An 18772-nucleotide genomic window follows, 5' to 3' on the forward strand; every position below is an offset into this window, starting at 1 on the left:
TACTAGAGTTTGAACACTAGGTACTTGCTAGGGATGCATTCTGCTGAGCCTGGCCTGCTCAGCAGGTTATATTTCAGATAGGGTCTTACTTCCTGCCAAAAATGCACCTGGACCATTACTTCTATAATTATCAGTTTCTACCCTAGTAGCAGACCTGACAGGAGTATACCACTATACCCAGCTTTACCTATTGAGATGGAGTTTTTGCCAGCCTAGCCAAACCATGATAATCTAGATCCAGCCTCCCACATATCTAGGATGATAGATGTGGGCCATCCAACCCAAGTATTAGGTGAGAAGGGCTGTCACAAATTTTTTTGCCCAATGTGGCTTCAAACTACGTCTTCCCATTCTTAGCATCTCAGGTAGTTAGGATTACAGGCATGAACTACCAGCACCTGGCTTGCATTTCAATATCATTTATATTTCCTAAAGAATCATTCTCAAGCAATTTGTAAAATCGTATTGATACTTTTACATTTTTTCTTCCAGAACAGAAGAATCTATTTTCTCCAAAGGATTGGTAAGTTTTGTGTGCTCCCATTATCATTTAAAAAAACAACAAATACAGCTCTTGAGCTATCTGCATATATTTTCATCTGTAGGAACTACTGGAGAATGGTTTGTTGAGAATAGAAGACAATAGCCTACTGTATCAGTACTTGGAAATCAAGAGTTTTCTTAGTGTACCTCAGGTAAATAAAATGTGCATTCTAATCCTGAAAATCGGCTCTTGCCTCTTTCAGCCTTTTACTTCTCCCTCTTCCCCTTCCACATCTAAAATCGCCAGGGTAGTGACAGTAGGATGCTTTGTGTTGATAGGAAGGTTCCATTATCTGTGCTGGGCAGTACAGAAGTCTTGAATACTTGAAATGGGGAAATGTGGCTAGTGTTGACTGAGGAACTGAATTTTAAATTTAGTTTAATTTAAACTTCATTCGCTACCAGTGGCTACCACAGGTGATGGTATAACATGTAGTGGAAAATCTTTCTTCTTTACACTTTGGCTCTGAAGGGATTCTTTCTCAGAACACAGGTTTTCAGAACTCTGTGTGAAGCATGCACTGGACCCATTACTTCAGAGACAAATGTACATTTTGGTTTTTCCTGCTATGGTTTATCATGCCTTATGATTTTTATTTGTTAAAATATACAAATAGGCCCTAGCTATGATTACAAGAAGTTCTTAATATTTAAAGTAGAAAAACATACTTCTGGGCTGGGAAGGTGGCTCAGTGGTGGAGTGCTTGCCTTGCATGCCAGAGGCCCTGGGTTCGATTCCTCAGCACCACATAAACAAAAAAGAAAAAAGCCGGAAGTGGCGCTGTGGCTCAAGTGGTAGAGCGCTAGCCTTGAGCTGAAGAGCTGAGGGACATCGCCCAGGCCCAGAGTTCAGGCCCCATGACCAGACCCAAAAAAAAAAAAAAAAAAGAAAAGAAAAACATACTTCTGTTAATATACTAAACTTGCTTATGTTTAATGAACATATTTCTACATGTTTGATTTCATTTTGCTGGTAGATTAAATTGAAAATTACTGCGCTGGGAAGGTGGCTCAGTGGTAGAGTGCTTGCCTTGAATACATGAGGCCCTGGGTTGGATTCCTCAGCACCACATAAGCAGAAAAAGCCAGAAGTGGCGCTGTGGCTCAAGTGGTAGGGCGCTTGCCTTGAGCTGAAGAGCTGAGGGACAGCGCCCAGGCCCAGAGTTCAGGCCGCATGACCAACCCCCCCCACCAAATTTTTTTTAATTGAAAGTTACTATTTACTTTAAATATATATATATAGTAACATCCCACTCTGTGTTACTCACAAAATCAGTGTTAGTTTCCCTGTAGACTTTATATGAAAGGCTCATGGAAAAGTTAAATTCTTTCACTTGTAAATCTCCTTCCCTGCTCTGAATTTTTAGCATCCACTGTTGATAATAGGGGTGTTTGCAGTTGATATATCTGTTTATCTGGATTAAAATTTTTTATTCACAGGGCTTAGTCAAAATTATGACACTCTGCCCCATTGAAACACTGGTATGTACATTTTGTGATACTAGATGAGTTACAGTGAGAAATTTTTGATAAATGATCTATTCATGTGAGGTAATGTATTATTTGTTCCATTTTAGAGGAAAAAGAGCTTAGCAATGCTTCAGCTATATATTAACAAGTTGGATTCACAAGGCAAATATACATTATTTAGGTATGTATCAAGCATCATGGTGTGAATCACTGTTGTTATGTCAAAATACTTGAGAAAACAACTGGAGGAAGGATTTATGTTGATCCATGGTTTCAGAGGGTTTGGTCCCTGCTTGCTTTGGGTCTGTGGTAAGGCAAGAGCATCATGGCATGTGTCTAGTGGGTCACAGTAGGGAAAGAAGATGTAGCTTTTTAGATTATGCCCCATAAGTGACTTCTTCCTGCAATTAGGCCCAACTCCTAAAATGTCATCACCTCTCAATAGCTCCATTATATTATTAATGCATTCAGAGGATTAATCTGTTGATTAGGTCACAGCCCTTAGTATTCAACCACCTTCCAAAAGCCCACTAGTTAGCCAGCAAACCTTTAACACATGAGCTTTCAGGGTATATTTCATATTCAATCCATAACACATGGTTATTTGCTAAGCCTGTAGTTAATGGAAAACACGATTAGTGCAATGTAACTATTGCAGGGTATAGAATTTATTTGATCAGGTAGAAAAAGGGCTTAACAAATATTTTAGATGTATATATACTTACACACTATAAAGATAATCATATGTATTTCATTTCAATTAGTTAAAATACTGTAAACTTAGTTGGGTGCTGATCCTAGGTTCTCAAGGGGCTGATATTTAAGGGTTATATTTCAAAGCCACCCTGTGCAGGAAAGTCCATAAAACTTTTTTTTTTCCAATTAGACACCAAAAATCTGGAAGTGGCACTGTGACTCAAATGATAGAGTGCCAATCTTGAGTGCAAAAACTAAGGAATAATGCACAGGCCCTAGATTCAAGCCCAAGTACTGGTGCAAGTGTGCGTGCACACACACACATACACACACACACACACACACACACACACAAAAGCAAAACAAAACAAAAAATCCTGTAAAGCTTAAACTACACTTAAAAAAATTAATCTGATGCCTGCAGGAACTTTGGCTCAGTTTATATCTAGGAGTGAAATCACTGTACTGTAAACTTTGTACTGTTAGCTTTCTTGGTCAACTCTCAAAAGTTTTAGAGTGACAGTTATTTCCTGTCCACACTAAGGACATAGGAGGTATTCTAGTTTCTTAGTCTCTTCACCCCAATTTGATGATGCCAGTCCTTTGAACTTTATTCTTACGTTTGGAGAGTCTGGTGGGAATATATAACACCAGAGTTTGAAGTATAAGACAGAAATTGGCAATAAAATTATACATATAACTTCCTAGACAAATCTGGCCCTCTGTTTATTTTTTGTCAGTAAAGTTTTAGTAAAACCCCTCAAAAATCTGAGATTGGCAATTCTCTGCTAGAATTTTATGTATTTCAGTAATTTCCATTATTTACACTTAAAACTAAGTTATAGATTAGTAACTGAACATATTAGAGCTTAGTAATGGTGCTATTTGAGGTGGCAAAGATTCTAGAGCTTTTTAAGTTAAAGATTGGGAAACCTTCTGTTAGGTCAAACACTAGGTATAGGTTTATAAAAAGGCCACACAGCCTCTGTTGCAAGTGCTCCACTGTCTTTATATTTGGAGGTAACAAAATCGAGCAGCAGGCTGCTTTTGGCCTTCAGAGTTCAGTTTGTTGAGCTCTGTTCTAGGTCTTAAAAATGAATTAAATATAAATCTAGGTAATAATATTAAAGTGCTAGAAAGTCTTCTTTGGGATTGTTTCATATTTGGTCCTATCTTCATTTATATGAAAAGAGTCAGACCTGGTTTATGAAATCTCTATATTTGTCTTATACCATACCAGTGTTCTTCGATTCTACTTATATCTACCAAGATAATCTCCTTTTTTTCTTGTTAGTTGTCTTGGCAGCTTTCCATTGCTGTGACAAAATACCTGAGAAAAATCAACTTAAAAAGAGGATTTATTTTGGCTCGCAGTTTCAGAGTTTGAGTCCATGTTGGGTTGGCTCTATTGCTTTGCAGTGTGTTGCCAGAGGTGGGTAGCCGAGGAGCTCTTCTCATGGTGGCCAGGAAACAGGGAGAGGCCTAGGACCTTAATACCCTAACTTCAAGGGCATGCCCCTACTGTGTAAACTTCCTTCTGCTGGCCTTATCTCCTCAAAGCTCTACCACTGCCCAAGGGAACCATCAGGTACTGACCAAGCTTTTGACCTGTGAGCCTTTAGGAGACATTTATGATCCAAGCTATTACATTAAATCACATCAAGTTTCCTTTTTGCAATTAAGCTGGTCTAACCAGCCATAGTATATTTTCACAGTGAGTAATTTTGGAAGCTTTTAGGTTATTATATTGGTGCCCTTCTTGCCATATTAAATTATCACAACTCGATGCAGAAAAAGACTGAAGTTTGGTTTAGTACATTTAGTACCTTGTTGTTGAAAAGATCCAATTATAAATTTTAACTGAATTTTGATGGTTCATGTCTATAATCCTAGAAAGCTGAGATCCAGAGGATCAAGCCAGCCCTGTCTGAGAAGTTCACTAGACTCCAGTTCCCCCAAAAAACAAGTAGAAAGGAGCTGTGTTACTCAAGTGGTGGAGTGTCAGCTATGAGAAGTGCAAAGCACTGACTTTAAACTCCAAGATAGACATAGATAGATAGATAGATAGATAGATAGATAGATAGATAGATAGATAGATAGATAGATAGATAGATAGATTAGGTAGATTAGGTAGATAGATAACTAGTTAGTGAGAGCAAATAACTTACAGGTGACTTTGTAATAGGTTGATTGGCTTGCTGATTGTCATCTCACTATGGATTTTATATTCTTAGAAATAATATGGCCTAATGAAATTTTCATAGCTTTAATTATAATTTAATTATAATGCAAAGTAGTATAACTTCATGTATTATAATTGTTTTCAAGGTGCTTATTGAATACAAGTAATCACTCAGGTGTGGAAGCCTTTATTATTCAAAATATCAAAAACCAAATTGATTTGTCATTTAAGGTAAGCATTTAAGGTAGCCTTGGTGTCATGGTCACAGTGTTAGTTACTTGTATATAGAATGCATCAATGTGAGCTTTTGCCCCACAGTGTTTAAGTGTACTATTAAAGTATAAAAAACACCACTGTAAATTTTGATAAGTTAATTCTTTGAACTAATAATACAACATTTTTTTTTTGCCATGGACTAATGAAAAATAAATGGAAACTTAAGTCCTGTACATTTGTAAATCAGAGTGCTAAAAACAGGCAAGGGTTGTTCAAGGTTTTTCTAAGGAAAGATAGAAATCAGTGTTAAAAAAATATATTTGAAGCTGGGCTCTGGTGGCTCACACCTGTAATCCTAACTACTCAGGAGGCTGAGATCTGAGGATCTCAGTTCGAAGCCAGCCCAGACAGGAAAGTCCATGAGACTCATCTCTGATTACTTGCAGAAAAAGCTGTGGCTCAAGTGGTAGAGTGCTAGCTTTCAGCAAAAGGAACTCAGGGACAGTGCCCAGGCCCAGAGTTCAAGCTCAGGACTGGCGCGTGCGCGCGCGCGGGTGTATACACACACACACACACACACACACACACACACAAACACACTTGGGGCTGGGCACTTCACTGGTGGTTCACACCTATAATACTAGCTACTTAGGAAGCTGAGATCCGAGGATCACAGTACACACAGTACAAAGCTAGCCAGGGCAGGAAAACTTGTGAGATGTTTTTCCTATTAATCACCAGAAAACCAGAAGTGGAGCTGTAGCACAAAGTGGTAGAGCACTTGCCTTGAGCAAAGAGCTCAGGGACGGCACCCAGGCTCTGAGTTCAAACCCCAGGATCAAAAACATACATTTGAAATGTAAAATTGTTTTTGTAGTAGTTTGCAGGTATTAGAAAAACACATGATTTATCTTGGTATTATTTAAACCTTTCCCATTTTTCCCCCCAGAAAACATATAACAAATGGTTTACAGGACCACAGCTGATTTCTCTTCTAGATTTGGTACTGCTTCTGCCAGAGGGTGCTGAAACAGATTTACTACAAAACTCTGATAGGTGAGCTGTTAATTACTGAGGCTCAAATAATTGACTGCCTCAACTAATAATGACCTATGGTTAATTCATAAAATGACATAAAAGTTTTCATATTTAAGTTACTTATTATGTAGAAACAAAATAAAATCTGTTTAAGAATGTCCAACACACTAGCTAGGTACAGTTGCTCACACCTGTAATCTAGCTACTTAAGAGGTAGAGATTGGGGAGATTGAGGTTTGAGACCATCCAGATAACCAATAAGAAAGCTAGTTAGGCACAATGTCATTCCATCTACACAAGAAATGAACATAAGGATCACAGTCTGGTCCAGCTTAAGCATAGTGAGAGGCCCTATTAGAAAACTGAAGCAAAAAGAGCTGGGCCAAGTACCTGAAGTTCAAACTGCAGTACTCACTCCCCAACCTGCTCTCTCACAATCCCCCACAACAACACTCTGATTATCTTCAATTGTTATCCTCAGCGTCCCATAGAGATTTGTGCAACCCCAGCTTTTGTGATTAAAAAATAAGAATCTCATGTATATAACTTACAAATGGTTTGTGTATTTGGAAACCAGGCAGTTTCTAGCTTTGTAGGAGGCTGAGAATGGACAGTTGCAATTCTAGCCTAGCCTCAGATACATTTTTAAGACTCCATTGCATCCAAAGAATAATGGTCTGTGTCTCATCAGCCCAGCTATGATGGGAAGTATAAAACAAGCAGATAAGTCCAGGTGCACCATATAGGAAGCAAACTCTATCTTAAAAATCACAAGCACAGGGCTGGGAAGGTGGCTCAGTGGTAGAGCGCTTGCCTTGCATGCTCAAGGCCCTGGGTTTGATTCCTCAGCACCACATAAGAAAAAAGAGAAAAGCTGGAAGTGGCGCTGTAGCTCAAGTGGTAGAGCACTAGCCTTGAGCTGAAGAGCTGAGGGACAGTGCCCAGGCCCAGAGTTCAGGCCCCACGACCGGACCCCCCCCAAAAAAACAAACAAACAAACAAAAATCACAAGCACAACAAAAGACCAGAAGTGTGGCTCAGTAGAGTACTCCCTTGCAAATATGAGGTCTTCGATTCAAACCCTAGTACTACCAAAACAAAGTTTACGTAGTTAGATTTTCTTTTTTTTTTTAAGGTCTTTAATTTTTTCCTATTTTGGTATAGTAGGTGGATTTTGAGAAATATTTGCAAGCATTTACAAATGACAGGAATCTTAAAATCCAGAAAGCAAGAGATGATGCTTTTCTTGAGGGGAAATAAAACAGTAATTTTCTTAATTGTATTTTGTGAACTTAAATGCAAAGCAGCAGTAACAAGCTATTATTACTCCACAGATATAATGGGAGTAGTTTCTAATGGCAAATTAATTATAAGAAGATTGCAAATGTTTTAACTTTATGCATTTAAATTGCTGTTGATTATATAAACTATACTGTAAATAACAAATAATGTTTTTAATTAACAGGATTATGGCTTCATTAAATTTACTGAGGTATTTGGTTATCAAGGATAATGAACATGACAATCAAGTAAGTGAATTATTTGAAGAATAATCAAAGCATTATCTCAAATTTTCTTGATTTAAGCCAGTGCTTAACAATTTAACTGCTACAAAGACTGAGAAGCGTGCCAAAAATTATTGACACCTGCAGTTAATTCCCAGAGGCATTCATCATGCTACCCCAAATTCCCCTTTTTCTCTTGTTGTGCCTCTGCTCTCTTGCTGAAGGACTGGCTAGCCTTGTTGGGTAAATAAGTTTAGGACATTAGTTTCCTTATAGAGCTCATCATACATTGGATATCTTGGTCCATTTCCTCCATATGTGGTTCATGATTTATATCTGAGCTATATGCATTGTAGTCATCTGGTATTTTGAAACAACCTTATCAGACATGACAAATTGAAGTATTTTCAGCACTGAAAGTGAATTTGTTAACAGCGCCTTTTGGATGATGTGTAGGAAGTAAACTTTTTTTTTTAATAGCACTTCATTAGAAGTAGTCAATAAATAGAAAACTATTTGAGGAAGATCTGTCATACAGTAGAAGTATTGCTTTTTATCTTCTCTTTTGTACCAACCCTTTGTAATAATTGCTTTCCCTGTATTTGTCACCTCTATTAACTATAACCACTTGAATCATGTGATGTTAAACCTGTGTTTGAGTGATAGAAAGAGTGAAAGTAAATGGTTTTATGTAAAGATACCAAAGGGAGTTTTAAAAATTAAGTCAGGATTTGGGGCAAAGTATGTGGGCAAAGTACAGATCTGTAGATTAAGTTACTTGTTTGTCCCTCTCTGGCCAAAAATAGCTATATGCTAATGTTTGAGTATTGCTTATTTTGAGCCTGGTTTTTGTTTCAAAATTTGTTGTGAAAAAAATTGAAATATATAGAAAGCAGAAAGCTATTTACAGTGACTTCCCTAACTCCTAGATCCTACACTTGACTCCTCGTTCCATCATGTACTCACCCCTGCATCCTCCATCCTTCCAGCCCTCTCAGTGCATTTCAAAGTAAGCTGCAGGCATCAACATACTTTGCCCCAAATATTTCAGTGCATGTTTCAGTAGAGTTAATGTCAGTAGTTTTTCTTTTTTTTTTTTGTAGGTTGTGGGGCTTAAACTCTGGGCGTGGGCGCTGTCCCTGCGCTCTTCAGCTCAAGGCGAGAACTCTACCGCTTAAACCACAGCACCACTTCTGGTATTCTGTGATTTATTGGAAATAAGAGTCTCACGGACTTTCCTGTCCAGGCTGGCTTTGAACTGAAATCCTCAGATCTCAGCCTCCTGAGTAGCTAGGATTACAGGCGTGAGCCACCGGCACCCGGCTTGTCAATAGTTTTTCTGAGTTAAAATTTATAGGGCTCGGCTGGGAAGGTGGCTCAGTGGTAGAGTGCTTGCCTTGCATGCATGAGGCCCTGGGTTCAATTCCTCAGCACCACATAAGCAGAAAAAGCCAGAAGTGGGCTGTGGCTCAAGTGGTAGAGCACTAACCTTGAGCTGAAGAGCTGAGGAACCGTGCCAGGCCCAGAGTACAGGCCCCATGACTGGCCAAAAAAAAAAAAATTTATAGGGCTGGGAAGGTGACTTAGTAGTACAATGCTTGCCTAGCATGCATGAAGCCCTGGGTTTGAGGCCTCAGTACCACATAAACAGAAAAAGCTGGAAGCAATGCTGTGGCTCAAGTGATAGAGCGCTAGCCTTGAGCAAAAGAAGCTCAGAGACAGTGACCAGGCCTTGAGTTCAAGCCCCAGGACTGCCCCCCACCCCAAAAAAAATTATATAAAATCAAGTGCAAAATTTAAAATGTATGTTCACTGAGTTTCCACAGATGAATAGGTTTATTCAGTATAGAACACTTCCATCCTCACAGGAAGCCCTCTCACTCCCTCATCCAGTTAGTTCCAAAGGAACAGTTCCACCCCATCTCAGTGAAAGGTAACTGCTCTTCTGGCCAGGGGCTCATAATACTGAAGCGAACGACTCTATTTTCCCCTTTTCATCGATTAATGTAGGCATAAGAAGGAACAATGATTTTCAAAAGACCTAGAAAGTGGTAGAAAGAGATGTCACCCCAGAGTGGCCAGAACTTTTGAAATCACAACTTAAATCCTGACTTCTCCAGGAGCTTGTAAAAACATAAAAGGGACAACGTAAGACCAGAAGGGACTTGTGTTCTTGGGAAGGTGTTCTTAGGGTTAGACGTGGCTTTTACTTTTTTTAGTAATGAGAAAAGCAGTACTACGTAAGACAGGATCTGATTTGCTTAACAATGTCAAGATGGATGTACTGGGTGCAAGCGTAGAGTCACACAGGGTGTAGCACATTGGTCTGTGCTTGGAGAGGGAAGACCCGACAGTTGTAGCATCGTGTAAGGTCTGCTTTGATGTCCACAAATAATGTGTCACTTCATTTGATGTGAAGGAAAAAAATACCTGTTTAATAGACACACCTTAAAAAATTGTTTTTGATATAGTAGGATTTTAAGCCGGTGTTCTAACATTGGAGTTACTCTCCTAGCCCTTAACTAAAGTTTTTGAATTGGTCTTGTTTACCTCCAAGCTGGTCTGGATTTAGGTCCTCCTGTTTATACTTCCCATAGAGCAAGAATGATAACTGTGTGACAGCTGTGTTTATTTATTTGTAGTTGGTTAAGATGGGACTTGTGAACTGGTTTTTTTTTTTTTTTTTGCTAGGGTGGTCTTGACCCATGATCTTCCAACTCTTTTCCTCCCAGATAGGAAGGATTATACTAGTATATCGATTTTTTGTTTTGGTTTTGGTTTTTCTGGTGCCCAGAGTGCCACTTCCATCTTTTTCTAAGTTGTATATTGAGATAAGAGTCTCATGGACTTTCCTGCCCGGGCTGGCTTTCAACCATGATCCTCAGATCTCAGCCTTTGAGTAGCTAGGATTACAGGTGTGAGACCACCTGGTATGTCTTTTTAATGGTCTTAAAATTATTTTCTAGGGCCAGCGGCAATGGCTTATGCCTGTAATATAGCTACTTGGAAGGTAGAGATCAGGGGATTTAGGTCTGCCCAGCCTGGGAATAAAGTTCAAAAGATTTCATCTCAACCAATTGCTGTGTGTAGTAGTGCATGCCTGTCATCTCCAGCATAAGTAGAAGGATCACACACTAGGCTGGCCTGAGCAGAAACAAGATCCTACCACAGAAACAAGGCAAAAAGGAGCTGGAGGCATGGCTCAAATGGTAGAAAGCTTGCCTTGGGCTCAATGAGTTCGATTCTCAGTACTGCTAGTGGGGGAAGGGGCAGGATTGGAGAATGAGAAGTTATTAGGAATTAAATATTCCACATTTTACCACATAAATCCTAAGAATTTCCACAGTATAAATAAGCAACAATTCTAGTCTATAGTAACAACTAACATCTTTGAGGTTGCATAAGACCCTGCCTGTCCATCATGAAAACATTTCTCCCAGGTACAATTAAAGTAGATCACTAATAAATCAGAGGTTATGGGTCATCAAAAAATGACAGTGTCCAGCTTGGCGTGAGGGTTCACACCTGTAATTCAGAGTTGAGGCTGTGGGCTCACTTAAGAATGCATGGTTATTAGCATGTACAAAGCCTTGGCTCAATCCATCTAGCAACAAGAAAGAAAAGAAAAAAGAAAAGAAAGAAAGAAAGGAGGAAGGAAGGGAGAGAAAGAGAGAGAGGAAGGAGGGAAGGAAGGAGAAAGTAAGTTAGTTCTGATTTTCTAGAAACTTGTGAAAAGAGGAAATTATTCCTTGGTGATGTTGAATTGTGGGGCATTTCATCCAAAGAGACTCCTACCAGTTCCTATTTTTGGCCAATTAAGTGTGCTGAAAAGATAACTAGCTAGTCAGATGAGCAGCTGAAAATTAGTACGGGGAACAGACCCATTCAAATAAAGAGACAATAAAATGGTTCATAATTGAATAATCATTTCTTTTCCTGCCATTTGAGTTACTGTCATCAGACTTACTCTTTTCCTAAGCCATTCATTTTCCTTGCTCTGCTATTTCATGCCTTTCTCTCCCTGCCTAAGTGAGAGGCACTTTCTCTACACTTAATTTTCATATAACTTTTCTTGAATCTTATCAACACACTCCATCTCTAATGTTAAAACCAACTTAGCTTTTATACCTGGTATTTTCCACTAATGGGTGTCTTGATAGTGTTTCAGTATTCTAATGCTCAGTCCATACTTGGTGTACTCCTTACCTTCTATCTTGTCTAATGCTATCCTTTCTCATCAACCTGCTTGCCTGTTGTTTTTCCTACATAATTTCTAATTGGAATATGTACAGTGAAAGCAGGCTCAGTGACAACAATGAAATTGCAAAGACCACAGGAAGTATCAAGAATCCTTTAAAAAATAAACTAATGCATGCATGTTATTTTTTTCATGTAACGGAGAGAACTACAAATACCTTGCAATCATACATATACATACAATTCTATATTATCCATTCTTCCCAAGAGCTAGAAGTATAAGTTCTGAACTTATTTTAGCAATAAAATAAAGGAGTTGGAAAGGTGGCTCAGTGGTAGAGCGCTTGCCTTGCATGCATGAGGCTCTGGGTTCGATTCCTCATCACCACATAAGGAGAAAAAGCCAGAAGTGGTGCTGTGGCTCAAGTGGTAGAGCGCTAGCCTTGAGCTGAAGAGTTGAGGGACAGCACCCAGGCCCAGAGTTCAAGACCCACGACCAGCAAAAAAAAATAAAAATAAAAATAAAATTCCTTTGTATGTATCTGCATAGCCATGACTTCAGGTTAACAAAAGTTTTTAAATTACACACAGGAGAACAGGGCAAGCTGGGTTTTGTTTCTGACTTTAAATCTGTCGTTACAGTGGTGACTGTCCTTGCAAGGGTCTTATCTTTTCTGCTAATAAACTTCATTGTGGCTAGGAAATCCTACTGTTCTTTTTGTGAGACAGGCTTCAGTGAATCTTGAAATGTACAGTTCAGCCTTAGAATGGAAAACATTTCAAAATTTTTACATCTGAATCTAAATTAAGAGAGAGCATTTGTGAATATTTCCAAATTTTAATCCTGATAATGCTTTTTTTAAAAAAAAATCTTATTTTTTTAGAAAGTTAAGATGAAAGAAATCTTTAAATGGTTTTCTTTGTAATTTTTTAAAAGATCTTAACCTTAATGTATGACAAAAGGAAAAGATTATTTCCACAGCTTCTTTACTCCTACATGATTCTAAAAATATAATTGTTCATTATATGAAAGATGTGTGGAATGATGCTGAATAGGATGTGTAACCAACTTTTGTTAGCCTAATTTTGGCATACATTTTTATTGAAGTTTTATGACTACAGACTGTAAATTAAGGCTTCAATATTTAAAGACTTTCTAGTTTTGTATTGTCCATTAAAATAGACAATAGCCATATATGATCATTGAAATTTTAAACTGATTAAAAATTTTACAAATTACTCAGTTTTTCAGTGCCATTGGATGGTGTCATTTTAGAGCACTGTCCCTGAGTTCTGTGTTCAAGGCTAGCTCTCTACCACTCAAGCCACAGCTCTGCCTTCAGCTTTTTGGTAGTTAATGGGAGATGACTCTCATGGACTTTCTTGCCTAGGCTGGCTTTGAACCTCTATCCTAAGATCTCAGCCTCCTAAGTAGCTAGGATTATAGACATAAATCATTGGCCCCTAGCTAGAAATTTACATTTTTAACTAAGACAGTGAAAGTTGAAAACCTCCATATATTATATAGTCTTTTTATGAGTTATGTAATAAGTGAAAATATTAACTATATTTAGAGTAAAATAATGAAATGATACGTATTAAAACTTGTGGGATGCACCTACATTGGTACTTAAGGAACAAAATACAGATTTTCCAATTTACTTACTATTTGCTTACGTTATACAGTGGGGATTTCACTGTTACATTTCCATAGTTGTAATGTATTCCAATCAATTGCATACCTCTATCCCTCTCCAATTTTTTCTTTTATTATTATCTATTATTAGGAAATAATGGGTTTCATTCTGATATTTCCATATATGCATATAACTTTTGGCTACATATATAATTTTTATATACAACTTTGATAGTATTTCTCCCCCCCCCCCCCCCATTACTGTGCCATCTTCTCCTTCTCCTTGGTCCTCTTCTACTTCTTTGTGTGTCTGTGTGTGTTAATCTAGATTTCATACAAGAGAAAATGAGAAATTTGTTTTTTTGATCTGGATTATAATGATCTGAAATTCCATTCCTTTTTCTAAAAGTTACATCATTTGTGTTATTTTAGTTGATCCTGAGTAGTACTCAATTATGTAAGCATTAACTTTATCCATTTATCCATTGATGGGCACCTAAGCTGATTTTATAACTTGGTTATAGTGAATACTGCTGTCTTAAACATGAGGTTTCTCTACAGTAGCTGACATTGATGTTTTGGAGTTTGTACCCAGAAATACTATATAGCTGGATCATACAGTATTTTCTTTAGTTGTTGTATATTCTTGATGGAGTGGTTATTTATTGGTCTCTACCTTCTCTGGGTTCGGATTGAGGTTTGTCTTTCTTTTGTATGTTTTTGGGGTTTTTTTTTGTTGGTCGTGGGGCTTGGGTACTGTCCCTGAGCTCTTCAACTCAAGGTGAGTGCTCTACCAGTTAAGCCCCAATGCCACTTCGTATTCTCTGGTGGTTTATTGGAGATAAGTCTCACGGACTTTCCTGCCCAGGCTGGGCTTTGAACTAAGTTAGTTCCTCAGATCTCAGCTGGTGGCTCTCCTGTAATCCTAGCTACTCTGGAGGCTGTATTATGTTTGGAATATAATTTTCCATCCTTTCAGTCTTTATGTATATTTGCCATTAAAGTGTTTCTTGAGACAGCAAACTGTCAGATATTATTTTTTGATGTATTCAAGAAGTCTGTGTCTTTTACTATTGTCATGTAGGTTTATTACTGAAATGTACTAATTTCTCCCTATTTATCTTGGAGGTTTGCTGGTTTACTGAGTTAATTATGTTTGTTCTATCTTGCCATTTGTTATTCTAGTCTTCTAGTGAGTTTTTTTTCCTCACCTCTACTCACTGTCTCTTTTTTCATCTTCTGTGTGTACTGTTAAAGCATCTTCTTAGATGAATTGTTCAGTTCATGTTTATCAAAGAAGGATTTTATTTTTACTTCAACTTTAAAGGATGGTAGTCCTGGTTGTCATTTTGTTCTAAAGCTCAAAATATCATCATTCTCTGTTCTCCTGGCCTTAAGTGTTTTACTGTGGTGAACTTTTTGTAAGTAACTTGGTACTTATTTTGTATTATACATTTTATGTTTTGTACTCTTGATATTTTATAATATGTGGAATATAAATTCTGGTGCTGTCTACTTTGGGTTATATTTGTCTCATATGCTTGGATATCCATTTCCCTGGATTTGGGAAATTTTCTGCTATACCTTCATTCAATAGGTTTTCTTTACTATTCCTTTGTATCTTAGCTCCCTTTTCTATACCACAGATTTGTAGATTTGATGCTTAATTGTGCCCTTAATAAAACAATGTGGGCTGAGTGCCAGTGGCTACATTTGCTTGGGCTAGTCTCAAAGTGCTAACCTTCCTGCCCTCCTGCCTCCACCTCCCAAATAGGTGGGATGGCAGCTTGCACTGTCCCCATCTGGCTTCCCTTGAGGGCTCAGTCCTCAATCCCTAGGGTAGAAACACAAAACGATTTAACACCAGCAAACCCAAAAGAAACTAGATATACAAAAAAAATTTTTTTTAAGATAGCAACTAATACACCACGATAAACATAGAAAAGAAAAAGCGAAAGTCACATGTCATGCTAGCTACTTGGAAGGCTGATTGGGAGGAGGATGTTTCCATGTTCTTAGATCTTTTTCTTTATACCTTGATTACTTTATGTCTTGATTACTGTAGCTTTATTATTTGTTTCGTTTTGGCATGGGGCATTAAGCTCAGGACCTCATGCATGGTAAGTACACATTCTACCACTGAACTGTACTTCCAGCTATAGTAGAGCATTGAAAATCAATACTTTTACTCTTCTCCTTTAGTACTGTAAATAATCTTGAAATCAAACCTTCTCATATAAAATCATAAAAATAACCCTTAAGCTATCCACGACAGATAAAGTCTCCATTATCACTGGTCACCAAGAAAGTTCAAATCAGCTTTGTGTTATAAAACTTCCCATCAATAGGAAAAGCACCAGTCTGCTAGATCTAGACCTGAAGTGTGGAAAGTATAATTAAAGTAGTCATTTTGGGGATGGTTTATAGAAGGAAAATGTTTCAAACTGCATGAATTAATACCACGTAATTTTATGAACCTTGAAAAAAAAAAAGCTAACCCTATGGAACAGTAATGAACACAGTGTCTGTGTATATGTTTTGATATGGTATATAAATATCCATGAAGAATTGAAACTTTTATACAACTACTTAATGATAAAAAAATCAAGACAAAAATACTGCTACATGTAGTAATTATTTAAGTAGGAAAATGTCTTAAAAAGGAAGAAGCACATTTCTTGCTCTTTGTGTCTTCCACTGTCAGTGTGTGTTTAGAATAGTAGCCACCATTAGTGTTGGCTCAAATAACATTCTTTCATTAATTCTTCTGAACAGACTGGATTGTGGACAGAACTTGGAAACATTAAGAATAAATTTTTAAAGCCACTTCATACAGGACTTAATATGTCAAAAGCACATTATGAAGCAGAAATTAAAAACAGCCAAAAAAATACCCAAGGTTGGTCATTTTATTTTCAAATAGTGTTAAAATTTATTCAAATTTTATATAAAAATTTATATATAGTTGTATTCAAAATAAAAATTTATTACATGTTCAATTTATGCCAAATGAGTATGGGACAGTGACAGCTACCATTTTATTTATAATTAAAGTAGAAGATCTGAAATACTGAAAATGAGTCAACAAAGATTTAAATCAAATTGATATGTATAGTTTCAAAGTGTCAAGTTCTTACACATTATAAAAAAGAATCTTGGACTCAGATTCCAGGATGACTTTTATAAAGTCAACTGTGTGCATATGTTCATGTAAGCATTATTTACTTGGAATTTTGTCTTTTTAAAAAAAATATTATGGCTAGCCAGGCGCTGGTGGCTCACGCCTGTAATCCTAGCTACTCAGGAGGCTGAGATCTGAGGAGAGGATCATGGTTCAAAACCAGCCTGGGCAGGAAAGTCCAATAAACCACTAGAAAACCAGAAGTGGCGCTGTGGCTCAAGTGGTAGAGCGCTCTCCTTGAGCTGAAGAGCGCAGGGACAGCACCCAAGCCCAGAGTTCAAGCCCCACGACCGACCTCCCCCCCCAAAAAATTATGGCTATTATTTCCGATTATGTACTTAAGGGAAAAATTTCCTACACATACCAAAATGCTAAGAATTCACAAGTTGCAGAATTGATGTATTTAATTTTGTTTATAGTATGACTTAAATTCTTGAGCTGTTAATATGATTCAATAATTTTAAAAAACAATTTTAAAGTTAGTGAATGATCACAATAGCTTATCAAATCTATTATGAGAATCTGCGAGTTGTTTTAATGGTTAATGTTACATTTTTTCTTCTACAGCAGTCCAGAAATCGCAGAATTTTTGTTCTGTAACTGTAAGTGGAGAAGAGATTCCTAATATGCCTCCTGAAATGCAACTTAAGGTGATCTAGTTTGTTTTGTTGTTGTTGTTTTAGCTATATCCAGCTTAAAGGCTTTTGTTTTATTTTAAAGGCAGTATTAACACTGACACAGTAGCATATGCCTATAGCCCCAGCCCTTGGGAGGCTAAGGCACAAGGATCATAAGTTTAAGGCCAGCCTGGATTACAAAATCAGACCGTCTTGAAATAACTAGGCAATAGTGACTGTAATTTTTTTTGGCATTGCAGGTCCTCCATTCAGCTCTTTTCACATTTGATTTGATTGAAAGTGTTCTGGCTCGGGTAGAAGAACTTATTGAAATGAAAACAAAGTCTACCTCCGAAGATGTTGGAATAAAATAAAAGTTCTTTTTACTAAATAAAAACTACTAAAATACAGTATTTTCCATATGCCTTATTTAGTACTGTAACAACAAATTTCCTAAGAAAAATGTCCTGGTAGGAAAAATTCAGCTTTTCTCACTTGTCAGTTTCTATAACAACAGCAATATTCTTTGGTCTTAAAAAGCTAAAATGCTTTTGCAAATCCTATAGAAATTAGTAATTTTTGTGTTATAATTTCATAAATTATAATTGAAATGTTTTATTCATAGACTTGTATGTTTATAAAAACTGGACACTGTTGGGTGCTCTGTAACATTTTAGAACTCTTTTTAAGCAGGGGTGGGGAACGAAATCATTTGGCACATAAGTGGACAGGCATATAGGCTTTTTTTTGTTGGCTGCCATGGCCCACCTGCCTGTATTGCTGATTTTGTATGATCCTCAAGCAATGCTATTAATATCCAAATGGCCGCTGGCAGAAAAAAGGTTCTCCACCTCAATTAATGTCCTATTGTATATCACACTACTGTAAAAGGATAGAAGTTTTAAGTTCATGTCAGTTAACTAGTTTTCTTCCTTTCCATATCTTTGGATAAGTCTTAAGGAATAGAGTCCCAGAATAGAGTCTCTAGAAGTTGCAATATGCAAGTACCTGCAAAGATTAGCTATAGAGTACTGGCTACCATTGTGGAAAACAGTTTCTTTAGTCCAGGAAACTAATTAGAAAATGCTGTATTTTTATTTCCTGATAAATATGTAAAGATCCAACTGAATTTGTAGCATTAAGAAACTACATGATCATATGCACATAGCTTTTAACCTTTTCTGCTTGTCCTAGACATATACTAGTTATTTAAAATAAGGGAAACCATGGCACCTATGTTTCTTTGGGCCTGATGTACTTCACTTAATATCATTGGTTTTCCAAGTCTTTCCATTTCCTAACAAATGGGGCAATATCATTCTTTCTGATGGAGGCACGGAATTCCATTGTATATATAAACCACATTTTCTTGATCCATTTATCTGAGGGGCATCTAGGTTGGTTCCGTATCTTAGCTATGGTAACTAATGCTGTAATAAACATAGTTGTGCTGGTAGCTTTAGTATAGTCTTGTTTGTGGTCATATGGGTA

General features: G+C 37.3%; 1 protein-coding gene across 2 annotated transcripts in view; it reads left to right on the forward strand.

The window, feature by feature from the left end:
* Positions 1-17694, forward strand: part of Glmn (glomulin, FKBP associated protein) — a 32344-nt gene extending 14650 nt beyond the window's left edge. The window contains exons 10-19 of one of the 2 annotated variants that reach the window (XM_042677987.1): positions 493-523; positions 606-695; positions 1984-2025; positions 2121-2194; positions 5038-5122; positions 6057-6163; positions 7611-7674; positions 16259-16382; positions 17232-17314; positions 17542-17694. In XM_042677987.1, coding sequence (XP_042533921.1) covers positions 493-523; positions 606-695; positions 1984-2025; positions 2121-2194; positions 5038-5122; positions 6057-6163; positions 7611-7674; positions 16259-16382; positions 17232-17314; positions 17542-17655 — 814 coding nt within the window. In that variant the 3' untranslated portion in view covers positions 17656-17694. The remainder of the gene's footprint in view (positions 1-492; positions 524-605; positions 696-1983; positions 2026-2120; positions 2195-5037; positions 5123-6056; positions 6164-7610; positions 7675-16258; positions 16383-17231; positions 17315-17541) is intronic. The other variant, XM_042677997.1, reaches the window with a different exon arrangement.
* Positions 17695-18772: the final 1078 nt, after the last annotated feature.

Source organism: Dipodomys spectabilis, unplaced genomic scaffold, assembly GCF_019054845.1.
Source record: "Dipodomys spectabilis isolate Male_0828 unplaced genomic scaffold, ASM1905484v1 ptg000002l, whole genome shotgun sequence".
Lineage (NCBI taxonomy): Eukaryota > Metazoa > Chordata > Mammalia > Rodentia > Heteromyidae > Dipodomys > Dipodomys spectabilis.